Source organism: Labrus bergylta, chromosome 19 (assembly GCF_963930695.1).
Source record: "Labrus bergylta chromosome 19, fLabBer1.1, whole genome shotgun sequence".
NCBI lineage: Eukaryota > Metazoa > Chordata > Actinopteri > Labriformes > Labridae > Labrus > Labrus bergylta.
In genome coordinates this window covers 4,301,681-4,322,109 of record NC_089213.1, presented here as the reverse complement: position 1 = coordinate 4,322,109, position 20,429 = coordinate 4,301,681, and the positions used below count along the sequence as shown (strand labels likewise).

The window sequence follows — 20,429 nt, the reverse complement described above, 5'->3', positions numbered from 1 at the left end:
TTTTGGTTGTTGTTGCGCTTCATTGATATGCACCAACACGTTTTCCAATGTACTTGTTTAAATTAGATTTTTAGGAGTTTGCCTGCATTGTTTTTTGTGATTTAACAAGAAATTTGCCAATGTTGGGCATCTAGAAGAATTCAAAGAAAGCAGCTAACAAAGGCTGAGTTTACTTGAATTGGCCTGGTTAAAACTAGCTTCAACTTTCATTTAAGCCTCAACCCGTTCCCATTACACGACTCAAACTAACTCCAGCCAGGCATGAACAATCCTGAAGTGCTCAAGTTCATGGGATGAATGAGAAGTCCAGAAGAGTCGATAGTCGAAGAGACAACACAACGTCTCAAAAAATTAGAGCCGTATTCTTCTTTTCTGTGGCCGATCAACATTTGTTATGAATGAAGAACATAGAAAAGTCAAGATCAAATCAGAGGAGACAGCTTGGTAAAAGGTTGCAGAGAGATTAAATGCTTAAGATGTGTAAGTCTATTTATTGTTTGATTGTTGTTGTGTGTCTTTTTAGATCAATGAACGTTCCGATAAAGAGATAATGTTAGATGATGGCTATTGGCGGCCTGTTAGTAAGCTAGATATTATATGTTCAAAATGGTTGTGTAAGCTATCTTAGGAGTGCTGACATAACTTTATTATCATCGACCCAACTTGGCAACCTGTTTGAGGCCGCCTTGACCTACTAATCTAGATAGATTGATAGATACTGTTTTAATCCTTTGCATAACATTAAAGTTACAGCAGCTGCAATCACGGTCAAGACGTTACATAAAACACTGGACAAAAAACATTCAGGCACATAAAGACAAGACATCAAAAAAGCTCAAATCAAACAGGCAGAGATTAAAAAGACACTATATGGAGGCTTAATTGTACAAAGTGAGTACCCAGTTATACAAGAATAGGAAGTAAGTTTGACCCGTTTATCTCCCTCATTGGAAAGTAGCATCAGCCCCTCAAACGTCCCCTCCTTTTGCCAAACTGAATAACAAATACTGTGTTGATCCTTCATGGCCACCATGCTTGTGTGTTTAGATGACTTGTAAGTGAACCTTAGTTTGGACGTGTTGTTTCTTTTCCGTGAGTCAGGGAATAAAAATCTTGATTGACGCCAAGATTTTTATTCCCTGAGACACGATCCCTTTGGTTAAAATGCAAACAGAGCTATCAGCTCACGTTCACATTGCAGGGAAATTTGTTCGATTTATGTCCTGCATTGTAACTGAGTCAATAGTAAGCAGTAAACTCCATGTAGGGTTCTTAAGAAAGGCATTATATTTGCATTATTACATTATTACATTATTATACACAAATTTCCCCCACGGGGGCATCAATAAAGTTTATCTTTATCTTTATCTTTATATCATAAAAGTCATATTAGACTGTAAGATGAGTCGCTTACCTCATTACACTGTTTATGTGGCATCCATTCCCTCATGATGTCTTCTGTTTTCATACTGAGCCTTAAAAAGAGACAAGTGGGCAAAAAAAAAAAACATTTCCCTCACATAAGGTTAGTCCAAATTATACTCCTGAAATGATCCTCTGAACTTTAATTAACAGACTTTACATGGTGTCCAAGTCCAGGCAATAGTAGAGCTAAGAAGATAGAACTAGAAGATAACACAAAACTATGACTTCAAGTAAGCTAATGTTACATTACCTTGTAGCTCATTGTCCATTATTCCATCCATCCGTTTTCTTCTCCTCATGAGAGATTGGGTCACGGTGGCAACTGGCTTAGTGAATCAACCCAGATTTCACCTCACCCAGCAACATTTTCAACTCTTCCTTAGGGATTCGAAGTTATTCCCAGGCCAAGTTGGATACATAATCTCTCCAGCAATCTCTGGGTATACCCCAGGGTCTCCTCACAGTTGGGCATGCCCAGAAAGCCCACAAAGGGAGGCGAAGGAGTAGCGGCTCCACTCCGAGCTCCCCCCAGAATGTCCAAGCTTCCTCACCCTACCTCTAAGTCTGAGCCAAGACACCGTCACGAGAAAACTCTTCTCGGCCGCTTGTATATGCAATCTTATTCTTTCAGTCATCACCCATAGCTCATGACAGGGGGTAAGGGTTGGAAAGAAGTTTGGCTGGTAAACTGAAATCTTAACCCTCAAGCTCAGCCCCTCATCCACCCTCACTTGTGAACAAGACCCCAAGATACTTAAACTCCTTCACTTGGGGTAAAGACTCACTTCCACCAAGGTTACCTCCAAGGTTCTGACCCTAATCCATCTGCTTGGTACTCAGCCTGAACAAGCCAACGAGACCTCATCTTCAAAAGGCAGAGATGAGATTTTGAGGCCTACTGTCCACGAGAATCACAACATCCTTTACTTCATCCTTTACCCTGTTTGCTAAAGATGTTACAAAACAAACACTTCAAAACTCATCCAGCACCTCAGTCAGACACTGATGTCCCTCAGGTTAGCTAGCTGGCTAGCATGCTGGTTGGAGGGTGATGAGCTGCTAAGTTATGTTATATACAGTATGTGATATGTAACGTTAGCGTATCAATCGGGGAATCAGTGTAAAGGGGTCAAATCCGAGTTAAATGGCCTGTGCAAACATCTCCAAACGCAGTGACTCAGTCACAGAGTAATTATTTGGGGGCAAAATTAAATTCATTTTTGAGATCATTGAAGTGTCCAAACACAAATACTTCAATTTTGAATAAATATAATTTCATCTTTATTGTACACTTGATATTTTTTACCAAGGTCTTATGCTTCAAGTTTCAAATTCAACAGTAGGTTCTGTTCAGTGACAAATAATAAACACCTAAAACTGTTATAATCAGTACATACAGAAGCCCTTTGCAGATATACATTCATCATTTTTTTTATTGATTGTGTTTTCCTGTGGTTACCGGTCATTTCTGGTTGTTTTCATGAGATCTCAGCGTATTTATCTTTTATCTCCAGGGTTACAAAAGCACAAAACTAAATACAGAAATGCACTTAACCTACCTCATTAAGTTGGGAAATGGGATGTCATGGTCTGTCCTATCACAGTGACTGGACCAAGAAAATCCCCTGAAACAAACTTTGTTACCCCAAGATAATGAGACAAATTAATCAACAAGTACAATGAGTAGAGATCTCGAGGAAACAACCGGACATCACTCGTTATCACAGGAAAATGGAGTAAATAAATTGTATGGATGGATTTGATTTAAAGCTTTTTATCTTTCTAAACAGCACAATTAATAAATATTTACATTATTTAAAAGGTGTGTGATCACATTCAGGGATAATAAGACACTCCAGATGGACATCTTAACAATATTTGACAGGTTTGCTCTGAACCAGAGGTAAATATTACAATATATAACACAAGGTAAATATATTAGACAATGTTCAACATGTGCTGGTGAATAAGACGCTACTGTGCAAACAGGATGTGTTGGCTCACATGCTGCTTCCCTCTGCTCAGTGAAGTGTGAAGTTAGAGACACAGGAGAAGCTCTCTGAAGAGCACAAAGGTTGTGGGATCGTGAATGTTTTTGTCAAAACTAAGTTCAAACAGAAAAGAAAACATTCAGTGCCACCATAATCAAATGAAACATCTTAAACTTGCATTAATATCAGGCTATAATAAACATCTATCAAACGAGATCAGCATTCCCCCGTTTATCTAACAGCGTCCACACAAAACAAAATGTTCAGTTTTCACAAACACAACTCATAAAGCTTTAACGCCTTTTCATACAGTAGTTCTTGTCCGTTAAGTCAAATACAACCGCTATGAACTCTTCATCAGTTGCACAAGCAGACCACCAGCTATTATGTTCAGTTGTGTTGCTTTTTTTTCCATCTTATTTAAAATAGCATGCTGTCTTTATCACTGCAAAACGATGCTGTTTTAATAGTCCAATCACAATTCACTGTTTTATGTATAAATAAGGTTGTTACATTTTGCAATGACCAACAATTAAATTATGCAACAATCATTTACAGCCAATAAATAATTATCATATCAAGAGCAAAAATATCAAAATAATGGAATAACTTACTTTAAATGAAGATGCCTAAAGTGGCTTTGCGTCGCACTGTGTGCTGCACAAAGATTTGAGCGATAGGCATGATGCCTAACCGCTCCAAAATATCCTGATGAACAGTAGCACAGCCATGTGTGTTAGGGAGGTGAGGAAGCTGGTGTAATGTTGGGAGATACACTTTTACAGCAACTTGATCACGCGTCCTCTTGGTTGGTTTCCAAATTTTGTGTTTTGGGGGGAAAAAAAAGAAAAATGTCTCAACAAGATATCCTGACCTGCAGTTGACCCTTTGCCCTTGACCTTACATGAATGAATTATATTCATTTTACACATATTTTTCAAAGTATATTTCTTTAAGTAACAGTATTATATGTTTTCATTTTAAAAATACATGTCCAGCAGTAGCTATATTAAAATAGTGATTTGTTTTACACATTTGGTGTGCTTGTCCCGTCTTCGACAGGGGATGCTGCAGCACCCTCAGCATACAATTTCTCTCACCCTTATTCCCTGGTGAGTATACCAAGAGGAGACAGAGCAAAGTCTGAGGTGAGGTTCTGTGTCTTTGGCAGCCAGGTAAAGGAGTGGCACATGTCTGCAGAGCCAGAGCTGGAGCCTTGTTTTTTCCAACAGCACCACCTTGAGCATTGGAAAGCCAATGATTGCATTTTATTGACAAGATGTCAACATGTTAATTTCTGCTCGCTTTATTTGGTCTCTGCGTCTTTTTCTTTTTGCCTATTTGTTGGGCTGACAAAGAAGATCAGCTGATACCTGCACTGACCACCTGTCATGCTAATGTCATTTATATGTGCAGTTTCTTGGGGTCTTAGACACAAGTGAAGAGGACACTGAGCAGGATGAGGAAACAGGGGACTTCAATTAATTATTTGGGTGTAATAAACCTTTAAACTGTTTATAAAATTGTTAATTTGGTGAATAAAACTTTGAACTATTTTGAATATACAAAAAATGGAATTTGGATGGATGCTGTTTTACAGTCGTCAATTAGGTGGCACTTTTGCAAAAACACAAGGGTCCTAGAACTCCTGAATCTGCAGCTTCTGGCTCTGCTGACACATAATATTGGGAAAAGTAAAAGGGAGCAGAGGGAGGGGCAGAGTGCCGCTGCCAGCGACCTTAGTCTCCGGGAGGTTTGGGTGGGGGTGGATGTATGGCTGAGGTGTCTGCTATCACGAAGGAGTCGGTGGAGTGGGTGCTGAGGCGAAGAGGAGCGAGGCGGCGCAGATTGCTGGGTGTCCACGGCAGCCTCCCCTGAGCTCGCTCTGACGGAGCCACCATGTCGCTGTCCAGCTCAGCCTCCGCCAGCCATGGGGGGATCTGCACCGCCGACATAGGGTCCAGGTCTGGCATGAAGGCTGGATTCTCAATCCCAGCTGGGTGGAAGAAAAAAGTGGATCAGTGTGGACGGGGTTTAGGGGTTTAACATGCTGATGGAAAGACACTATAATATTGTTCTCAATTGGAAATTGAGGTCACAATTGGGATTTTAGCTTTTCTAAACACTCTAAATTTCTAAAATATCTCTTGTGCAGATTAATCTTTCATTGCATATTATATTACAAAAATGTTGTATGACTAATGGCTAATTGCAGTGGCCACAGCCTAAGCAAGTGGCCCTGGATGTCCCTCTCTGCCGGGACATCCCCACTGAGGATCCCAAAACGTTCCAAGAAGGATATATATATATATATATATATATATAATCCCTTAAGCATGTTTTGGTCTAACCTAGGGTCTCAGGCAGGCAGGAGGCCTCTTGAACAGAGGGAGTTCTTGGCATGTGGAACGTCTTGCGGCGAAAGAGACGCTTGTGTGGGAGCTAGAAGGTTACAACATAGATATGGTGGGGCTCACATCCAAGCACAGAACTGGTTCTAGAACCAATCTCATTGAGAGAGGCTGGACTCTAACCTTTTTTGGAGTTGCCCAAAGATGAGAGGCGCCTGAGTGGTGTATTGTTAATGGACTTCAGTGCAAGTCAAGGATTTGTCATAACAAACAACATGATGGGAACATAGGGATGTTCATAAGTGTTCTTTGTACCAGAACACCCTACACCAAAGATCAATGACAAACTTCGTAGTGGTGTCATATGTCTTGGACACTCAGGCGAAGAGCGGAGCAGAGTTATCAACTGATCACCACCTGGTGATGAGTAAGATCAGATGGATTGGGATGCTGCCGGACACAACTGGTAAACCTAAACGGGTATTGTGGATTAACTAGTAATGTCTGGCAGAGTTCCCTGTCCATGAGGGCTTCAACCTCTGTAAGGTTAGAAGAGGTTGGGAAATGGAGTGGTCCATGTTCAAAGCCTCCACAGGACCGTTGGTGCCTGTCGAGACAGCAACTTAAGAACCTGCGGTGAATGAAGCCATCAGGCTTAAGAAGGTGGCCTCTCGGGCTTGGCTTGCCCATTGGGGGCCTCCAGAAGCAGGAAGCAAAAACCTGCTGCGGGAGGAGTTTGGGGAAGCTACGGAGAAGGACTTTCGGTTGGACCTAAGGTTGTTGTAGGACTACTTTTTTAACTAAATGATCTGGTTGAATTTTTATAGAATGGCTAAAGATAAATAAACAACATGTTGGATTAATTTTACCTCCTGCTCTGTACGTGACCCTCATAGGGAATGATGTGTCACATCCTGAGGCGCTCTCAGAGGCCTCTGAGAACTCAAAATCTAGCAGGAAGTAGAAAAGATTTGTCAGAAAGATTTCTCATTGAGCACTTGTACAATGAAGAGTATATTTATGATTTTAAAACAGAAACAGATACATACCTTCATCACCAGAGTAGTAGCTTTTACTTTTGTCCGTTGATTTCCCATTTGACATCTGCAGAAGAATGTAAAGTTCATAAATGTTTTTTCCAAAAATGAGCAAAGATTTGAATGTCCTAGGCCTCATTTTTACCCAATAAACCGAAAAATAATTTGAATCAAATAGAATACGTATGGGCAAATTATTAAAGTAATATCAAATCAAAAATAGGTTAATAGAAACAAGTTGTGGAATGAATTCTGAGGTTTAGACCTTTTGCTGCTGGTCTTTCTTTGTGTGCTTGCTAATCGTCTTTGGTGGAGCAACGCCCATCTTTGTAGACTTAAAAGACTCCAGACGGCTCCTCATGGTCCTCTGGAAGATCTCCTGTACCTCGCTTTCATCTTTGTTGACATCGAAATGAGTTCGGCTGTATCTGTGCCGGTGCTAGAAACCAGAGAACAGACATACAAATCTTTATTAAATTTCAGATTGGATATCAGATGCATATTATTTTAACCATCTATGAGTAAATCCTCCAAGGGGAACTGTCTGTCTGGGAAAATGACTCAGCCTATAAAAGCTAGCTAAGGAACTCTTATAATTGGTTATTGGCATCTTTTAAAGATCTCATCACATTCCATTATGTAGTGTATGCATTACCCCTGTAATATTTTCATTGTAGATTATATTTCTATGGTGACCAGACCCAATGTGCTGACCTGTTTCCTGCCCTTGTACAGGTGCTGCTGCAGCAGGTGGTGAGAGTTGATGTCTTCTGTTTCCCTCACACCGTTCATTGTCTGCTTGTGCATCTCCAGACTCACACAAGGCACAGGGTCTCTTCTACAGCAGAAACAATTCAGGGAATTAATTTCTTTTATTACACTCACCCAGCACAACGTTAGGCTCCTGATATAAAATATGTGCAAAATTGGAGCAAGACATTTGGTGCGAGATCATTTTGTCTAATTTTGTTTATTTCAAAGTATGAAATAAGTGTGGTGTGAGTGGATGAGACCACCAGGGAGCAGTGTTTGAGCAGCTCTAAGAAAACCAAAAACTTTGCTTGAGATTTGGTGTCTTTTGCAATATATAGCTTTAATAAATTCTTCTGTGATGTTGGTGTAAATTGGGCGACAGTTTTCTCACCTCATTGAGGACATTCCACCCTGATCGTCAGACATGTCAGCCGTGATGTCAGGCATGATTTCTGAATACTCATCATCGAACTTCTTCTTGAAATTAACAAGCGCTGTTTCATTGCGGATAAACTCCAAAGAGCCTCTACGTTCACCCTGAAAGACAAATAAATGTATCTTGAATTGCAAATTTTCATCCTGTAGGACAGACTAAGGGCCTGATTCACTAGATGTGAATGGGGGCGCTGGTCTTTTTGCACAGGTTTAGTGGGAGCAAAAGCCATGCGATCCTTTTGTGAATCAGGCCCTAAGAGTAAAAACACATTGAATAGAGAGAAAAAAATAAAATAAAACACACATACAATATGGAAACTCCCTTTATTAACTGCCATAGACTCTCCCCAAATCGTAAATGTCTTTCCTTAAATTTGCAGTTGAGGAAAACACACTTATATAGGCCTATACTTAAACAAAAGAACAAAGAAATACATATCAAATAAACGACCCTCACCTCAGCAACGTAGCTCATAGCATCTTTGAGGTTCAGCTGGTGGAAGACTTTGAAGACGTAGTCCCGGTTCTTCCTCACTGACGGCTTCATCAGAATTCTGGACATCCAGTTCTTCTCAAAATTATTCCACCTTAATAGATATAGAAGTAAACCTTAAGAGTCTTACAATCCATTAACAAAATGGAGTAAGCAAAGCAATCAAGTTTTTAATGAACATACTTGTCCCTCATGTAGTTGTGTCCTATTTGTCCAGATATGTCTTCTATGGCAACAAGCAGGTGATCAAATACCTAAAACAAGATGAAAGATCCAGTATAAGGGATTTGTAGTTTTTTCCTCTGTTTCTTTAAGAAGCCATGTTTGATGTTGAGCTTTACCTTGTCCTGCACTTTTTCGACAAGCGCAACCTCAGCCACTGCAGCTTTCTTCACTTTAAGCCAGTTGACCAAAGGTTTCATTGTTATTCCCTACAGCAGAAGAAGATTCAAACAAAAAAAACTAACTAAGCTGTTTTTGTAAGAAAGTAGAAAACTTCTAAATGTAGCAGTAAAACATTTGGAGCTTGGATATATTTTTACCTGAATAATGACAGTGAAGTACACAACAATGAGAGTAGTGCAGACCATCAGATTCTTCTCCTTTATCTTTTCCTCATCCAGCAAGGTGGCCAAGCCATACGCAACAGCCCCTCGCAGGCCACCGTAGCCCATAATCACCTGATCAATGAACTCAATGGGGACCAGCCGGAACTTGTTAAGGATCCAGGTGAGGAAGAAGACACCTGAACCAAACACAACCAGTCTGTTTTCTAACCCCTGATACCAGATAGTGAGAAGATTATTGACGACAAAATGCAAATCTTACCAATGAATCTGTACACAAAAATGAAGAACAGCGTGAGGAGGATGAAGCCCGTGTTCCACACCCAGATCCCTTTGTCGATGGCGGAGATGCCGAGGAACACAAAGATGATCGTTTCTGATCCGTTGGCTAAGAGCTTCATGACAAATCTGACTGTGGTGACAGACCGCTCGTCCATGTTTGCATTGATGTACTTTTGGCAGCACATACCACAGAAGACAATCCTACAGGACAAAACAAAAATACAGAAATACTAACATTAAGTCAGACGTAGCATGATTATCATGGAACAAATGTGAAAAAAATGAAACACTAAAGTATCAAGAGAAATAGGAAGTTGTCCATGGAGTACTCACGCCAGGATGGCGGACAGGGAGAGCATCTCAGCTGTCAGATAGGAGAGATAACCCAAGACAAAAACGAAGCCCGCCTCGATGATTTGAATGTTTTTGGTGCATCTGGTCACGAGAGAGATCAGCAGGCCAAACACAAAGCCCACAAGAGACCCGCCAAACGCCACCACAAAGAAGGAAACTGAAGAGAGAGAAAAAGGAAATTATACGATATTTAATGAACATTTGGTCCGTATCCTTTGTAAAAAAAAAAAAAAAAAAAAAAAAAAGGCTATTGGGAAAAGTGTTTGCATACAAAAGTATTGCTGTAAAAAAACAGCTACAGTCTCAAATAATGTGCAAACTTACTTATTCCTTTAATGATCTCTACAGCGTCAATTTGGGATCCTCCAAGCGACACAAAAGCCTCAAATACATTAAACAGCACCTAAAAGAAGAAGATATTTTTTAAAATCTATCTTATGGAGGTAGAATAAGGAAAACATAAACATTTATAAGAGTATGACATTTTTTTAGCACGTAATGCCAATTGCAATGTGTGTATTGACATTACGTAATGCAGAAGACTCCTAGTTGGTTGTGCAAAGAAAACCTCCAAAGGGAGGTGTCCAGGAGGCATCCTAATCAGATGCACAACCTACCTCAATTGGCTGCTTTCAAAGTAAAGGAGTAGAGGCTCAACCCCTAAATGTCTTACCCTATCTCTAAGGCTGAACCCAGCCACCCTCCAGAGGAAACTCCATACTCAGTGATCTAATTCTTTCTGTCACAAGCCATAGCTCATAACCATAGGGGAGGGTTGGAACAAAGATCGGCCATTAAATAAAAAGCTCCCCAAGTAGAAATACAGAGTTCTCAGGTTAAACCACTTCTGGAACTGACCCAGGACTGTGTGCGCCATTCCTCTCCATAACCTGAAGTCGCAGGGAGAGGAACCCTAACCCTAACCCTGTTTCACCAGGTAAAACCCCAACACAGAGGCACTCAGCCAGGATGTTGTGAGTATCCCCACAACCACCCAGCATCTTTCAACCCTAGGGAACTCCAGAATAGGAGAGAGTCCAGCCCCTCTCCAGGAGTTTGGTTCCAGAAATGGTGCTGTGTGTTTGAAGTTAGCCTAACTAAAGCTAGCTGTTAGCGCCTCACATACTGCACTAACTCCCGCTCTTTCCCTGCCCAGAACCATAACAAATTCGAGCAATATTGATTATTAGATGAAAAACCTAAAAAAAACACTTTGACTGACCAGTAATTGATAACATCAGGAAGGGTCAATAGTCCTTAGTTAGGGTAAAGGTCTTACATTTGAAGTGCAGAACACTTCACATATTAGAAACATCCTTTTAAAATTGAATATCTATGCAAACTCACAAACTGTTTTACTTCTAAGGATATGTAAAAATGATGAAGCACAGCACCACCACAGCGTTATAGCGTTCTCACCACTGTCACACCGTCGTTGAGCAGCGACTCCCCAAACACCAGAATGAACAGAACCTCGTTGACGTGAACCTGCTCAAACACGGCGATGACTGCTACGGGGTCGACGGCAGCAATCAGACTGCCGAAGAGAAGATACTGCAGCAGCCCGATGTCCAGATCACCTACAGCACACAGGGCAGGGGATACGATCAATCAGGCTTTTATTACATGGGAGTGAACAGAAAGAAATCAGTAACAGATCAAGACCTTTAGTAAGCCACTCCTGTATTACACCAAATCACACAGATTCAATTTCACCCACAAATAAACTGCAATATACTTTCAAAATTGCTAATCTCCTGTTGCTTTAGGTTGAAAGCAGGGAGTCTGATATAAGAAAGAGAAGTCCCTCTTACCCATGGCCCCTCCCATGTGACACCCCCACAGCGACAGCCCCAAGCTGGCGGCGTTCCAGCAGGTCCCGATGACCGCGTAGACAAGGATGGCCCCCATGTTGCTGAAGAAGAGCTTGTTGGGCATGGAGTATCCCGCGTCCAGGATGACTTGAGGCAACAGGTAGAAGAAGAACACCACCGGGGTCAGCGTGAAGGTCTGCACTTTGTCTGCGCCCCAAATGATCCCACCCAGAATGAAGCCGAAGCAGATGAGCAGGGCGCTCTCCGGGATCACGCTGGTGACATGGTGGTTGGACTCGATGACTGAAAGAAGAAAATGGATTAAAAGAAAGAACTAAAGGCTTTCTGTATGGGGTTCCCTCACAAGAACCAGGAACTGTTGATTCAAATTATCAAGAAATACGACTTCATTTTCTTCAAACTTTGGGCAATACAGCTCGTTAAGGTTTAAGGAACTTCGGCTGGCAAAGATTTAAGCACACTGCTTCACATCTAAACCATCAATATTAAAGGTCTTTGTTGTGTTGCAACATTTGCAAATGTTCAACCGTTGCGTTCAACTGAGAAAGTTGCACGTTTTGTTCCGGGCATATGATTAACCTGCATGGTAGTCGGTATGAAGGATCACAAATCTTCCTGCATTAACTCCACACCAATAACCTTCTAGCTCTGAGGCAACAGCGCTAACCACTGCACCACGGTGATGCATAACTAAAGACATACTTTTGCCAAAGCTGACTTGACTTAATGGCCTGACAAAGTATCACTAAAGCTTAATATCTACTGAACCATTCGACTCATTCCAATCTAATGATTTATTCAGGGTGCTTACATTTCCAATACAAAAGTATTGGATTAGTGTTGTTTAAGCTTTGAATGAAACTCTGCTATACAGTCAAAAAGCTGATATATGAAGTGCTGCATGGGTTGAACAAACGTTGACAAAGTGTGCCTCTGGTGCTCTTCAGTGTGGGGTCAGAGGGGTATTTAGTAAAAAGCCTTGAAAACATCAGGGCTGGAGATAAAAACACGGCAACATGTTTCAGTCATTCAGGCCTTCATCAGGGCAGGTGTAAGTCTGTTATATATTTTAAAGTTGTGTTGTGTGCATGTAGGTAACCCCAAGAAGCTAAAACAGCTGCTGACAGATACAATATTGGTTGATGTATTGTAGCATTCAGAAATATTGAATATTGATGGAGCCCCAAAGTCCCAAAAAAGTGAACGCACATGTTATTATTTTGTACACACAAGACATTCATAGATATTAAAAACAACATGCTTATTATTATGATGATAAAATATGTGAAGCGTTTCATGTGAACACAGAACAGCACGCTGTGTTGATAACGCAGACTTCTGTGCACTGCTGCAGCCTGCAACACTTTTTATTACAATGTCAGAGGCATGCTCGTACAAATGGCTAAATGCATTTTTTCTAATCAGCTTATGACTATTAGCGATGGCGTCCGTGGTGAACATTCATCAGGAAAGCTTCCTAAAAGATTTGAAGCCAAAATGCAAAGTTTGCTTTCAGGTCGAACATCAACAAGCCAATGATTAAATAAAAGAAAGACATTGTTTTTTTTATTTAACCATTGTTGATTTCTGTCTTTTATGCAATGCAATCAAAAATGCACCTTAAACTAACTTCTAAACTAAATCACTTCCACCCTTACAGGTTGAGGTTGTTTGTTCATGCTGCAAATACTGACAAATAAATCTGATGAATTCAAGAACTGATAATTAACCACTTAATGAATGTATATTTGTAAAAGTATATTTGTGTGCAGGCCAGCTTAGATAAAGGAAATGTTACAGCTCTTCTATTCCCATTGTTTACATGTTTTTATGAATCTAAGTTTGGTCTGATTTCAAGCATATGATACAATTATAAACAAGTGTGAACAGGGTCAAACCAAGTCCTGAAGCAGATCAGAAGAATTTACGAGTGTTAAAACTGTAAATATTCCACTTAAGACGTTGCTAATTTTGAGTCCTGATTGTCTGATGTCTAAGGACAACTTTACTTACTAACTTACAAACAAACTTTTCAACGGCTTTAAAGTGCCTTTTTTTTTTTTTTTTTTAATAAAGGTAGTACTTCATTTCTAATACAGCAAACATTCAAATGTTTGCCAACGTGTGCAAGATCAGAGTTTTCCAAAGTTTGATAACAGGACAACATTGTAGTTATTTTACATTACTCGGGTTAAAAATAGCTCAACATTATCACTTTTGTCAGACTGCAACATCCAAAATATGTGTGGCAGAACTTATCAGACTGACTCTGTGCTTTTTAGCTTCTTTTAGTTCACACTATAAGATCGAGAACGGTAGCTCATATTTACTTCTCTGCATCCTGAAAACACACTATTTCTGGCAGATTTGATCATCTTAAATGATCTTTACATACCCAGTTTTCCCAAACCGGCCACCAGTATCCACAGTGCAATTATATAAGGGCTCTCCACATGGAGCCACTGAAACTTCACGATGGGTATTCCTGTGACGCTGGAGCCATGGCCGTGTTCAGTCTTATTCAAGTTTGACTTGGACTCCGATTGATGGGATTCCTGATTGGAAAGCGCTAAATCTCCATTATTTCCTGTGACGGCTGAGGTGAGGAAGATCAGTAACACCGACCCCAACAACCAGAGACGCACAAATCCAAAACGATACATTTCATCAACAACAACAAAAATCCTAAATAGAGAGAAAAGGGACAGCACTCCAAAAAAAAAATTCCTTGGTCTTGTAGGTGAACTGTCAGGCCCACTGAGCTGTTAGACAATGTGGCACATTTCAGATCCCTCCTCTTTAATGGATCATTTGCTTCCGATGTCTCACTAACTTGTTTTACTTTTACTATGAACTTGTGTTTCACGTCATCTTTTTATCTCAGTCTGTGACTTTGTATCTTCATTCCTCCCACAGCCTGCGGTCAGCGAGGGTGCAGCAAATTCAGAAGCTTGCAGAATCCTTGACTCAGCCTTTTATACTTATTATATATATATATATTATATACTTCATATTTTCTCAATGACCAAGGTTACGTGTCCTTTTTTTAGTGTGTGTGTGTGTGTGTGTGTGTGTGTGTGTGTGTGTGTGTGTGTGTGTGTGTGTGTGGGTGTGTGGGTGTGTGCACGTGTCAGTGTTTGAAAATTAAAGGAGTAACGGACGTCCAGGAAGGGTCTTTAGTTATTCAGTCACAGTCACCAGTCATACATTTGTTTGCGTTTTCTGCTCTCTTACTCAGCCACTCCAGTTTGTCATGACACCTTTTTTCGGAGTGTGTGCGTGTGTGTGTGTGTCTGTGCGGGAGTAAGGGAGTTAGTGATGGAGTGGAGGTCATTTGATGTTGAACGAATACATGCGAATGAATAATTTGTCTCACAGCAAAGTGCTTAGTAATGATTGACGCTGAAGTTACGCAGTCCTGGTTAAAGACTCTCAGTGTTTAAATAGATTAAGAAAACTGTCCTCTGGCTGTCCCTAAAAAACAAAAGCTTGATGAAATGCAGCTATGAACCAGTGATTAAGCCAGTCTGTATCTATTCACTTCAGACCATTCTGACATTCAAGTTTCTTCAAAATTTAAATATACATAATTTGGAATGTTTTTTTTGTTTTTTTTTACTAAATCTGTTTAAGGTACTCTATTTTCCCATCATAACAAGAGTTCAACTTATTTTCTTGAGAACTGGATTCATTAATCTCGTTGTTTTATGATAACAAAACTATTATGGATTAATTTATTTCATTATCCCAAAATAACCAAGCGTGAAAACAGGATCATTTTCTTGGGAACTAGAAAACCAAACACTGTGATAAGGCAGAATTTGACGACATGCTGCCATTGTGGGGGAGGCCCCTGGGTGGCCAATAAGATTTAAAGGGGGGCCCATGCCACCCCTCTGGACATGCCCCTGTTGTTACTGGAGTCAGCCTCAAGTGGACACTCAAGGACCTGCAGGATTTTGCACTTTTGCATTGGCTTCATTTTTCCTGAGGTTGCCACTTGTTGAGCACGGATCGGAGCACTCACAATAGTCGAACAAACTGGACTTTAGGGGTGAAGTGTGCTTGGGCTAGGTACTGATTGCCTAGTGTGAGTGCGCCCTTAAAGGCGAGTTTTGTCACCATTAATAGTCAGTGCGCAGTTTATCATACGCCATGTTTTATACGGGTTTTGCGGCACACCCTACGACATGAAAATGTAACTGACAGAGTTGTGAAAAAGTAAACGGGTCTCTCTTTCCTGATATCTTCATGTGTTTGTGCACACCTTAATAACAGGATGCTCGTTACCATCTTAGGTTCGCAGGAGCAAAAACGATGCAATACACTCTGTGGCCACTGGGGAAATAAAAGCAAGCATTCTCACAAAGCACCTTAAGACAGTGGTTCTCAAACTTTTTAGACTGCGTACCACCTCCGAAAATATTTGGCTCTCCAAGTACCACCATTATGGTAGACGTTAAAATACACTGTAGGCCTATTTCAACACACATTTCACGCAAGAGGAAAATTAATTCATAAAAAGATTATTATTTAATATTGACTGTTGGCAGCCATACTATAGGCCTACTAAGGGCTAGCGCTAGAACTGACACTTAAACTAACACAACTCTGACTTTTGACCAAATCAAAAAAAGTGCAGAACAATAAAAATGACACCTTTATACCAACAACCTGTTTTAGAATATTTAATCGCCAGTGTTTCCCACACAAACACGACACCTGGGCCCATGTATATTTCCGACCTGGTCTTATTTAATTTTTCATTTATTCATAAAAGTGCGGCGTGCCTGAGAGAGCGAGAGGGAGCGAGCGAGAGAGAGAGAGAGAGAGAGAGTGCAGGCGCGCGCTCCGCAGGCTCTGTGCAACCAGAGCCTCTGTATTATAAGTCTCTGTGTTCAATATAGCAAAACTGCCTTTTTAAAAAAAAATCCCTCTCGACTCCTTAAGTGTGTTAAGACATCAAAAGAGAGCAGAATCACATCAGGGGGGTTAGATCGATGCATGACTAATAAACAAACATATCTCTAAGAATAGATTTGTCAACATTGTGAAATAAACTCTCTACATTCCTTCTGTGCATAATGTGCTTATTCTCATGTGCTCAATCAGCTTGTTCATCGTGACTTGATGGTTTTTGTCAGGTTTTTTTTGTCCCATCCTGTTTGAGCAGAACAAGGAACAATAGCCTCATTGGTAAGATGGACTTGAGCTCTCACAAAGGCACAGGTGTGAAACCAGTGGCTCTCTACTTAGGGACAGAAATATCTGACGGTGCTCCTATGATTATATAATCCCAAAATGTTGTTCATTGGTAAATGAAGTTTGGTTTATCATTTTATGGAATAAGCTTTTATCTAATTTTGTTTGTTTCTGGTGTCATCTTGATGCTGTAAATCATCCTTAAAGGAACATGCAGCTGCATGGTCAAGCATGACGAGCCCCATTCAGCCTCATTAACTAATGACCTAATACATCTCACTTTACAATGGCTTACCTTTAACTACTACCTTTCAATCATTGTACAGTTGCCACAGCTCTGAGCACATTTTAACAGCTCTAAGGAGAGGTCAACTTCACGGTGAAATAGAGCTGTCATACAGAGGTTGTGGCTGGGAGGTGTTCTGTGGCTACAGTTAAAGATTGTTGTGTTATTATCATTTTTCCCGATGTTGACAGTCATCCATTAGTACTCAATGATGAAGTGACCTCACCCAGTTATAGTTTTTAATATCAGTTTTGTCAGGTGAGTCGAAGTGATCGGTGGGGGGGGGAGGGGTGTGGCTTTGATAAAAGAAAGAAAAAAGTCCACATGATGTCAGACCATGTCACGAACTGACTGACGGCTGAAATGACATAAAGAAGAATTTATTGTCCAGCGTCCCTTTATAATCTTTGAGAAGGGGAGCTGGCAGCAGTATGGAAGAGGAGATAAAGAACGTTTTGAAAGTTGGTTTAGAGGAAACTGGTGCCCTTGCAATCGCATCACACAAGTTAGGAGTAGGACATATTGCCATATTGATAATTTTGCCCATCCCTAGCTAGTAACATGTTTATGGTTTCCTGCTGAAGAATACAATTGTCACAGAACCTGAACATACGTCTGTGAGTCTGATCTCTTTTTACACACATTCAATACCTATTTGAATAAGTTCTGTTTATAACGAAGCTAATAAGCTGACTTAGAGATAAATGATGAGCTGTTTTTCACACATGCACTCCTGAAAATATCTAGATAATTTCAGCAGGACGGCTCCGGAGATTCTCCTGACCTGGCTGTTCACATATGAACCTCACAGCGGGAGACTATCCCTGTCAGACGGGAGGGAGGGCCGGGGTCTCCTGAGGTAAGGAAATGACTTAAAAACAACGCTGAAGAAGCGGACGAAGCAACAGAGCCCGCTATACGACGCTATAATGAGAAGATTTGTAGTTTGACAGGATCCCTTTACTCACACAAAAGACGGGGAACAACATACTGACACTCAGAAAACATAATGCAGCTGTTTAACTACGTGCACAGAGATCGTGTATCGTCCCGTGCATACAGTCTATGAACTGACCTCCGTCACAGGATATAAATGTCATCACCTTCTCCCTCTTGCTCAAGGTGAATTCAAAACTCTGAATTATTTACTTTAACAAAAATGAAATAAGACAACGGGAAAAACATTAGCCGAATCTTGTTTGTTTCTTTGCTGTTTTTTTTTTTATGTAATTGCCTCTCGTGAAAGTTACTGTCAGTGCAAACATGGCTGTAACTATTTTTCCACACAGATTAACGCTGAAGCTGCCAAAACTGACTAATCGAATGTTACCACTGATGTCACTTTAGCTGTGTCAGATTTCAGTGTTTGGTTATTCACATTTCCTGCTTCATATACAGTCCCATATTTATGTGAGTGAATGTGTACACAAACACACACACACACGCTAATTCATTGACATTGTCCACAGTGCTGCAAACCATTTTCCTCTGTTGTGTATACATGAAATGCTAATGATCACGTTATAGGACAAGACAGGTCTTATCCAATCATTTTTGAGGTTTAAAAACAGACATATCGCTCAGCTTATTGTAGAGACAGCTCTTTGTTAAAGCTCTTGTAGGGAGCAGGGTAGGTGACAGACAAACTGCTGAAGCTGAATTTTGTAACTTTCCACAGCAAAGATTTTTATCAGAGTAAATAATTTGACGGTAAAAAGAGAGTAGGATGAGATCTTTTTGTTATGAGCAAAGAATTAAGAGGCACTGCTTTGTCCACAGGGGGCGCCAAAATCAACACGAACCTAAAGTTCCTTACGGGAGCTTTAAAGGAAGAATGTGCAACTTTTTTGATCCAGTCGACGTCGCCCTTGAGCACCAGCATGAAACCAAAAGAAAGTGTTTTTTTGCCGACACCTCTACCATACTGAAGCCTCCGCTCTCCTCCAGCGGCACACCTCCAACCCTCCCTCTCCCCTCACGTTCGCACAAAGGAGTATACCGCGATCGGCAGACAAAGTTGTCCCTGGCTATAGCTGCAATTGCATGTCGCCTGCATTCTTCTTTTCTCAAGTCCTTGACTAAAACAGCTTTTTAACGCACAGAGAGGAGTTGGTCCATGCAACCCTGACGTAAACACGGCCCCGACAACAACACAGTGGTGAGACTGACGCTTCTCACTCATTGTAAACAGTCATTACTCAGAGAGATATTTACTGAGGATAAACTTGATTCCTGCAACATTTATGTGTAAAATGTCACACTTTCTTCCTGTGGAAGAAGATAGGCCTGCACGCTTTCTTAAACGCCACAAAAAGTTTAATTCATCCCGTTCGGACCAGAGGTCTTCTTCAGGTGATACTCTTTTGAAAAATAAAAACTCAATTTTTCAGTCAGACAGAATCTACACTAATGTATACATCAAAATATCACAATGAAGACTCTTTGCATTACTTTTAGCTGCTTGGTGTTTTAAAGAATCAAAGTGTGTAATCAGAGGATCATCCCTGAATGGACAAGACTTGTTAGGACTCACTGAGTTTGCAGATCCAGGAGACCAGGATCCAGAGGGCCACTATGTACGGTACAGACACATGGGACCACTTCCAGCTCACAATAGGAAGAGTGGTGATGGGCTCTGAATGATGACCACCTTCCTCGTGTCCAGAGTCTGAGTTTGAGGTGCCCCCGTGGTCACTGCTCGGCGTAGTTTCAAGTCCAGTGTCTGCACTGTCATGTCCGGTGTCTGAATTGGCGTCGCTCGGGCATCTTGACACTATCAGGCACATGCAGAAGAAAAGTGCAAATCTCCAGGTAGCTGCCATGTTTTTGGAAAACTAAAACACAACTGACACTACAAACTTATTCAGAGTATTGAATCAATGTTTAAGTCCGTATCAGATCCTGTGGGAGACTGGTACTCCTTCCTCGTGTCTCCCGTGTCTCTCTCAGGTGTCTCTCCCTCTCTTCCTACACGTCCACATCTTAATCACACCTGAGCCTGGTGGCCTCCTCTCTGCTCTCCGCGGTGAATCACCCTTTTTAGAGAGGCTGAAGCTCAACCCATCCTGATGCAAGTCTGTAACCTCCCACTTTGTACCCAGGTCAGCGAGTTTGGCAACTTACCTCAATGGGAGATTTGATGCTCTTGTACTTTTTTTTTAATGACTTTGACGCTTTAAAAGCAGGTTTTCACTGATGGTGTCTGCCTTGTATAGAACTTGATACAAAATACACTCAATTTAGAAAATGTTTCTCGGCGGAGTAAGTTGATGAGAAAATAAAGATTTACTTTATTGAAAATACAAATTTTTCACAAATACGATTTATTGATAAAATTGAGTCGAGTTGCTGTGACACTCTATGATGGTGGGTATTTTCCCCGATATCGCAAATAAACCAGATTTTTCTTAAAACTTAGT

At 40.8% G+C, this 20,429-nt stretch overlaps 1 protein-coding gene across 2 annotated transcripts; it reads right to left on the bottom strand.

Annotated features, from left to right (window-relative positions):
• Positions 1–2,677: 2,677 nt before the first annotated feature.
• LOC109990226 (sodium/hydrogen exchanger 3) lies at positions 2,678–20,043 on the bottom strand. 2 transcript variants are annotated; one of them, XM_020642272.3, is made up of 16 exons: positions 19,544–20,043; positions 11,502–11,804; positions 11,107–11,267; positions 10,012–10,090; positions 9,667–9,844; positions 9,314–9,534; positions 9,028–9,230; positions 8,827–8,916; positions 8,669–8,739; positions 8,450–8,579; positions 7,949–8,094; positions 7,519–7,642; positions 7,070–7,243; positions 6,817–6,871; positions 6,637–6,717; positions 2,678–5,412 (listed from the first exon to the last, which is right to left on the bottom strand). In XM_020642272.3, exons 1-16 carry the CDS (start codon positions 19,830–19,832, stop codon positions 5,156–5,158), a joined length of 2,562 nt encoding a protein of 853 aa, XP_020497928.2. In that variant the 5' UTR covers positions 19,833–20,043; the 3' UTR covers positions 2,678–5,155. The 2 variants fall into 2 exon arrangements, with proteins under 2 accessions (XP_020497928.2, XP_065804303.1); XM_065948231.1 differs by lacking the exon at positions 19,544–20,043 and adding an exon at positions 13,918–14,517.
• Between the last annotated feature and the right edge of the window lie 386 nt (positions 20,044–20,429).